The 8,081-nt window shown below is 53.1% G+C and overlaps 1 protein-coding gene across 1 annotated transcript in view; it reads right to left on the bottom strand.

The window, feature by feature from the left end:
- Window positions 1–1,814: 1,814 nt before the first annotated feature.
- Window positions 1,815–8,081, bottom strand: part of rbbp6 (retinoblastoma binding protein 6) — a gene marked incomplete at its 3' end in the record, with an annotated part of 31,690 nt that continues 25,423 nt past the window's right edge. Inside the window, 6 exon segments of the mRNA XM_080523488.1 lie at window positions 1,815–2,165; window positions 2,349–3,569; window positions 3,600–3,968; window positions 4,215–4,362; window positions 5,076–6,832; window positions 6,968–8,000. Of these exon segments, the coding sequence (XP_080379614.1) occupies window positions 1,815–2,165; window positions 2,349–3,569; window positions 3,600–3,968; window positions 4,215–4,362; window positions 5,076–6,832; window positions 6,968–8,000 (4,879 nt within the window).

Below are 8,081 nucleotides of genomic sequence, written 5' to 3'. Positions count from 1 at the left end.
CCTCCATTTCTACCTCCACCAGCCACAGTAGCAGGATAAGATACGTTCATAGGTCAAAATGGAGGCCTGGGGTATATGCCAGGGAATAGTGTGTGCTCACTTTCCAGTGTTGTATTGTAGTGATTTTGTGTGTCCATTTTGTGTATTTGTACTACATGCTGACTTGTAACATGTATTACAAGGAAAATGGACAATAAAGCGATTGTCTTCTTATCAACGTCATCGCTGTGTGATACAGTATCACCTCCCACCCGTTAACATTTAAGACATTTAGCAGACACGGTTATCCAGAGTGACTTAACAATAACTAGCCAACATTTGTCTAAAGTAAGTGAATCAACTATACATAGCAATCATGGCAAGTAAGACTTCTAGAACAATAAGTGCCACAAGTAGTCACAGCGCTAGACAGAGGGACGAAAGTATTTTTTATGATATTATTTATTTACTTATTTGAAAGTTATTTTTTCTGAGTGGGGCAGTCCCACTCATATTTTTCATTTTTATTGACAGTTGCAGTGAAGATTTAGACAGGAAGGATGGGTGAGAGAGAGAGGAGGGATGACATGCAGGATATGTCCCCGGCCGGAATCGAACCAGGGAACCTGCGGTTACATGGTCAGCGCTTAACCCGCTACGCCACCTAAGTGCCCCATGATTTCTTTTTAAGTCTAAACTGTAAAAATGTAAAATAAATAAATGTAATGTAAACTCATCAGGAATGCAAAAAGGGACGTTTATTTGGTTAATTATTTGAGTTTGGGAAAGGGGCGTTCATTATGTGTGCAGAAATGCATAACCTACACCAGTAATGAAAACCAGAGAGACGAGATCACATTTAGCTGAAAAAGAATTTATTTTCTTCAAAACAAGAGAAACAATTTCCCTCTGGTATTCTTCCTTCAGCTGGTAGATTTAAATTAAATATTATAATTTGTTGCAAAATAAAAACAAAAAAACAAAACACAGAGGGTATAAGAAGAAATATTCACAGTGCAGTGCATGTAAACCCCTCATACCAATGTGCCCCCAAATGCTAGTGCAACGCTATCCAGTTCACTTAGCAACAATATCAACATAATGTCGTAATTGTATAAAAATAATAATTCAATCCGGTCCAACATAAGACGTGGGGAAGACACTACAGTACAGTAGGTTCTTTACTAGGACCACTGCAGGTAAGTCACATTTGTTTCACATTCATTTCATACATATTTCATTTCATACATATCTCTAAAGTGCTTTCCTTACAAGTTCTTTCACTTAAAGGGATAGTGCACCCAAATAACAAATCATATATTTAGTTCCTTACCCAGAAAAATTAGTGTATGGACACACATTAATCCACATGTAGGCTCTATGTATCTGGGCACTGAACGAAATATGTATATATGTATGAATTGTGTCATTTGTGTGAACCCCTATCCCTTTAAGGGTTCAGTTCTGAACGATGGTATTAGCCTCTGCATGTGATACGAACACATCCAAAGTACCTGGGAAAGAAAGGGATCAACTAAGATTCTTTCAAACACCAACAGAAAAGTCCTAACCAACCGCCATTCAAGTAAACCCACTCGTCCAAGCGCTAAGACTAGCCTAGCATGTGTATACATCAGCGTTAAATCCTCAGCAAAAAAAAACTAAACAAAAAAAAAAACAGCTCGAAGAGCTAAAGTGAAGGAACAGCAACAGTCTTCTTCTCCGTCTCTGCTTATCGACAGCACTGTAGGTTCTCTGAACAGCCCGACAGTTCACTCACTGACAGCACTGGCAAACAACTGGACTGAAACATATGGGATGCTTTGTCTGAAACGTCATACGAACGCCTGAGCTGTTTGGTCTTCGTTCACTTCTTTCTCCTCTTTCCCTACTCCTCCTCCTCCCCCCTCTACCTCCTCCTCCTCCTCCTCCTCTTTCCCTCCCTCCGTCTCCTCCTTCTCTTTGTTTTTCTTGGCCTTCTTCTTTTTGTGTTTGTGTTTCTGTGCCTTGAGATCCGTCTCCTCCGAGTCCAGGCCGCCCAGTCTCTTATGCTTCTTGTGTTTCTTGTGCTTCTTGTGTTTCTTCTTCTCTTTCTTGTCCTTTTTCTTCCTGTCTTTCTTGCTGTCCTGGCTGCCGGCTGACAACACACTGCTGCTTCTGCTGCTCTCCCTCTCCCCCTCCTCTACCTCTTTCTCTCTCTCCCCCTCCTCTACCTCTTTCTCTCTCTCCCCCTCGGCCTCCATCTCCCCCTCCTCTACCTCTTTCTCTCTTTCCCCCTCCCACTCGGCCTCCATCTCCCCCTCCTTGCCCTTGTCCTCCCTCTTGCTGTCCCCTTCTCTCTCACCCTCTCTTCTCTCCTCCCCCCCCCATCTCTCCTGCTCTTGCTCGGGGGGATGGGGAGATGTCCTGTCCTCCCCCTCTCTTCCCCTCCTGCCCTCCTCCTCAGATCCCTCGCTCTCGCTGTAGTCGGGTTCGAACGCAGCCTCGTCGGTCTCCCTCGCCGGGTCAGACCTGACGGAGGGAGGTCGCACTTTAGGGTGCTCCCTCTCTCTTTCTACCTCTCTATCCCTCTCCCTCTCCGGGCGGGAGGGCTCCGCCTGGTCCCCGTCCGTCCTGGGGAGCGGTTGGGGTGAGTCTGGGTGGTGTGGGGTCTCCCTCTCCTCTCTGGATCCCCGGCTGCCCTGCTGCTGGTTTTCTCCTTCCGATGCCGAGCGCTCAGCCCTGGGTTCCTCTCCCTCCGACACCCCCCTCCTTGGCTGCTTCTCCAGAGAGGGGCCTCTGTCCCACCGCGTCATATCCCTGCCAGGGCTGCTTTCGTCGGGCTTCGGTGGCTCAGACCCTCCCCGGGCCTGTTGGGTCCCGGACGAAACGGAGTGGTTCAAGTCTCGCTCCGGACCCTGACTCCTGGAGGAGGGGGGGGGGGGATGGGGGGAGTCACGCCGACTGAGAGGGGGTCTGCCTGGTGCCCTGTGGTCTTTGTGGTCAAGATAGTCGTCTCTCTGTTTGTGGTCAAGGTCGTCTTTATGTTTGTGGTGGATGTTCTCTCTCTGTTTGTAGTCAATACCGTCTTTATTTTTGTAGTCGATGTCGTCCTTGGGCTTGTGGTCATTTCTGTCTCTCTGGTCTCTCGGTCTGTGGTCGGGCTGTTTGCGGTCAGCGGCAGCGTTCGAGTTGTGGACTCCTCCGCCGCCGGAGTGTTTGCGTTCGGCCTGTCGGTCGCGAGAGGAGGAATGGGAGGACGAAGAGGAGCTTTTCTCACTGCCCGGGTCGCTCCCCCTCTCCGCGGTCCTCTGCCGCTTCCTCTCTCTCCTCTCTCGCTCGGGAGGTTGGGAGGAGGAGGAGGAAGAGAGGGGCTTTCTCCGCCTGTCGAATGACTCTCTGTCTGGCGCGCTGCGGCGCTCCCTCTCTCTTTCTCTCTCTTTCCTCCTCTCACTGTCCCCCGTCTCCCTCTCCTTATTTCGTTCCCTCTCTTTATTCCTATCTTTTGCCCGCTCCCGCTCCTTCTCTCTCTCCCTTTCCTTCTCTCTCTCCCTTTCCCTCTCCCTCTCCTTCTCTCTGTCCCTCTCCCTCTCTTTCTCCCGCTCCTTCTCTTTCTCTCTCTCCCTCTCCTCCTGTCTCTCTTTCTCAGTGGGGGAGGGTTCTTGGGAGCCTTTGGCATCAGGCTGGCTGTCTCTGCCACTAGAGGGGGTAAGTGTTTTCTCTGGCTGGGGATGGGGGGAGTCTCTCTCTTTCTCCCGGTCCCTCTCCTTCTCCTTCTCCCTTTCCCTCACTCTCTCCTTCTCCCTCTCCCGGTCTCTCTCCCTCTCCCGCTCTCTCTCTTTCTCTCTGTCCCTGTCTCTACCGGCGGAACTCTCCGATGTCACAGGGGTGGGGTTGCCGGGGGGGAGAAGAGGGACCGGTGGGGCCACCAGGGGCCTGGGGTCAACTTTGCCCCCTCCCTCCTCTTCCTCTGACTCATAGTCCTCCTTCTCCCACTTGGAGCGAGGGACCTAGATGAGAGAAGAGAAGGACAACATTGGTACATTTTTCCACATTTTCGACACATTCTGTGTGTGTGTGTGTGTGTGTGTGTGTGTGTGTGTGTGCGTGCGTGCGTGCATACACTTATGTCCTACACTGTATGCGTGTCCTACACTGTTAGTTTGTTTGTGTGTGTGTGTGTGTATGTGTGTGCGTGTATGTGTCCTACAGTGTGTGTGTGTGTGTGTGTGTGTGTGTGTGTGTCAGTCTGTGACCTGTATGAGAACGATCTCGTCCTCAGCGGGTGTGGAGCTGTCGTTGGTGTACTCCTCTAGGGTTTTCACCACAGTCTTCCTCTGCTCCAACCGCTCCTCTGCGCCCACACCACCTCGACGCACAGGACTGCCCCCGGTGGAGCTGGTGCTGCATTACACACAAGCCAACACAGGAGATCAGACACACCTGTTCTCTGTTCCACGCCACAAAGTGCCATTTGAAAGCATAACAAAAGTTCAAGCTGTATAATGTTATATTTCAATTAGGGCTGTGAGATGATTTAAAAACAAAAATAAAATGTTTTTTGAATACTTTGTTCATATTTGCAGATTAATCAGATTTTTCACTGTATTTTTCACCTTTCAATTTAGGTGGCAAGAGATTATCTAAAGATTTCTAGATAAGAAACCCAATAGTGGAGGAGTAATAGGGTACTTCTTAGGTTAAAATAGCCTCGAAATCAATGGTGTGAATTGCCATTCGCATCAACTACAACAAAAAGGTGCTGACCACTTGAACAGAGCTTGTTTGTTACAACACTCTTGTTTACACACACTCTTGTCACTCCACTATAGCTTTATCTTCTTGTCCCTGGTCTCATATAAAGAAACCTGATAAATTCCCCCCCAAAATCAGTTGTCAGCTAAAGCATTATTATTATTATTATTATTATTATTATTATGATTCATTTTTACAGCAGCTCGAATTGTATTTCAGTCGTAACATATTTCTATGATCCTTAGTACTCATTATGAGGCAGATTCGGCTACACCTTAAGCATCTAAGGTGCTATACAACTACAGTACATTTATAAATAAATACATTTATTCTTATTATCATGACTTTCTCTAGTGTCTCACCTGGTGTAGTCTACTATGGCCCCAGATCCGTCAGGCACTAGGACCTTGCGGCGACTCTTGGCTTTGCTCCTCTCCGCTTTTCCCTTCATCGAGCTGCTCTGATTCGCTGGCTCTGTTCCAGCCACGCCCATAACCACGCCCACTCCGGTCGCGGGACCCTCTCCCCCGCCTGCCCTCCTGCCCGCCTCTCTGTTCATCTTGATCTTCCTCTGAGGCTCTCCCTTAAATTCTCTCTCCATCATCCCTCTGTCCATCAGAGGCCTAATGATTCCCCTCTCCCTCTCCTTCTCTTTCTCTTTCTGTCCATCCAGTTTTGGGGAACCCTTGGCTGCAGTCTCAGAGAGCTCAACTTTTGGGGACTTGATCTGGGGCGCGTCAAGCTCCTTATCCGACACACCCCTCTCCTCTTTTTTCTCCTTCTCTTCTTTCCTTCTCTTCTTCTCCGGTTTGACCTCCAGAGCTTTGCCTGGGGGTCTCTCCTGGGCTCTACCTGCCCTGTCTTCCTCTCTCCTGGGCTTGTCCTCCCTCCCAGAGGCCCTATCCTGCCTGGCTGCTGGATCTCCCTTACCCCTCTGACCATCCTTGGTTGATCTGGCCTGGTCCGGGTCAAGTTTGGTTGATCTGGCCTGGTCCGGGTCAAGTTTGGTTGATCTGGCCTGGTCCGGGTCAAGTTTGGTTGATCTGGCCTGGTCCGGGTCAAGTTTGGTTGATCTGGCCTGGTCCGGGTCAAGTTTGATTGATCTGGCCTGGTCAGGGTCAAGTTTGGTTGATCTGGCCTGGTCCGGGTCAAGTCTAGCTGGTCTGGCCTGGTCTAGTTCAAGTTTGGTTGATCTGGCCTGGTCCGGGACAAGTCTAGCTGGTCTGGCCTGGTCTAGTTCAAGTTTAACTTGTTTGAATGGGTCTGGGTCAAATCTGGAGGGTCTGGCCTGCTCCGGGTCAAATCTGGAGGGTCTGGCCTGCTCCGGGTCAAATCTGGAGGGTCTGGCCTGCTCCGGGTCAAATCTGGAGGGTCTGGCCTGCTCCGGGTCAAATCTGGAGGGTCTGGCCTGCTCCGGGTCAAATCTGGAGGGTCTGGCCTGCTCCGGGTCAAGTCTGGGGGGTCTGGCCTGGTCTGGTTCAGGCCTTGATGTTTTGTCCTGGTCTGGGCCAAATCTAGTTGGTTTGAGTTGATCTGGATTGAATCTAGTTGGTCTGGCATAGTCAGGGTCAAACCTCGATGGTTTCAGCTGGTTGGGTCTAGCTAGTTTGAACTGGACTGGGTCAAGTCTGGCTGGACTGGGCTGATCTGAGCGTGGTTCTGTGGAGGTTAGACTGGGTGCTGCTGTAAGGGAAACAAGGGGTTGTGGTTGTTCCTCTACCTGGCTCCATGCCGGCTCCGGCTTACATTTCAGAGACAGAGACTCCTCCTCCTTGGCCTGTTTGACCGAGGGCTCTTCCGGGAGGGTCCGCCGGCGGTCTGTCTCTACCAGTGTGGACGTGTCTGGGTCGTTCTCCGCGTCTCCGTCTCTGGAGGTCTTGCAGCTCTTGGACGAGGGGTCTTTCTTGGTGGCGCTGGTGTCCGGTCGGTGTTTGGCCTTGTCGCCCTTCCCTTTCTCCCTCCTCTCCTTCCTGTCCCTTTCAGAGGCCGGCCTGTCGGGTTTGTGGGGACTTGACGGGCCTAAGGCTAAGTCGTCGCTGTCCATCGGCTCATCCCGTACGGGCGTGGCGTCGTCGCGGTCGCCGGAGCCGGTCGGAACGGCCGCCGCCGCGCCTTTCCTCTCCTCTTTCCGAGCGTCGTCCGTGGAATCCGACGCGCTGAAGGACGACGACGACTCTCCTCCCTCTCTCCCCTCCTCCCCTTTCCTCCTCTTCTTCTGCTTCCTGTGTTTGAGTGCTTTGAGGTCAGAGGTCACGGCGGTCGCCACGGTAACAGTCGCCGCGCTGACAGCCGCCGCCGCGCTGACAGTCGCCTCTTTACCGGGTCCCTTCAGCAGAGGTTCCTTACCGGTCGGCCGGGAGATTGACAGGTGCTCGTACTTGTCGGCGCACTTCTCCTGGTACGTCATTGGCTGGTTCCTCCCTCTGGGAGGCGGGGCCAGGCTCTGGGAGGAGAGGGGAGGGGGGTGTTGCTCCTCCCGCCTCGCCCCTCGGCTGAAGGGGGAGTTTCGGGGGGGGGAGGTGTCTCTGTCGCGGGGATGTCGGGGTGGTGGGTAGCGGTCCGAGGAGGGGGGGGTGTAGGGGTCTCGTCCCCCTGGGGGCGGGGCGGGCCGGCCTCGGCGAGGAGGGGGGTTGCCCGGGGGCAGGTGGGCGGAGCCGTAGCTCTTGAAGTATTTGTCGTACCACTCCCTGTACTCTCCCTCCCACTGCCGGTACCTCTCCCTCTCGTAAGGGTCGCTGGGGTCCGGGCCCCGGCCGTAGTAGGCAGCTTTGGGCTCGTAAGGCATCGGCTCCTTCTCCCGGTAACGCTCCCGCTCCCGGTCTCGCTCCCGGTCCCGTCCCGGGTATTTGCGTTCTCCCTCGGGCTGGGGCCGTTCGGGGGGGCCCGGTTTCTTCGAGGAGGCGGGTGGAGGGCTGTGGTTCCGGTAACCCCCCAGTCCCGGTGATCTGGAACGTGACCGGTAGCCGCCGCCGCCGCCGCCGCCGCCACCGCCACCGCCACCACCGCCACCGGCTCCTCCTCCTCCCCCTCCCGCCCCGTCCCGGCCTCGGTAGGGCGGCGGGGAGCGCGAACGGGAACGGTGGTAACCATGAGAACGGGAACGAGAGCGCGAGCGGTAGGCACGTGGTCGGGCGGGGCGGCGGGGGTACGGGGAGCGGGAGTAAGACCTGGATCTGGACCGGGACCTGGACCGGGATCTGGAACGGCTGGAGTAGGAGCGGGAACGGGAACGGGACTTGGAGTAGGAGGAGCCACTGTAGGAAGACCCCCTGTAGGGAGACTTGGACCTGAAGGGGAGAAGGGAGCGAGAGTTTTTTGCTGAGGAAGTTATGTTCATTTGAAAAGTCGATACACAACAGTGAGTATTG

The sequence above is a fragment of the Nansenia antarctica genome (assembly GCF_963989245.1).
Source record: "Nansenia antarctica genome assembly, chromosome: 2".
NCBI lineage: Eukaryota > Metazoa > Chordata > Actinopteri > Argentiniformes > Microstomatidae > Nansenia > Nansenia antarctica.
Note: the sequence above shows the minus strand (reverse complement) of the source record. Positions and strands in the feature narration are given on the sequence as shown.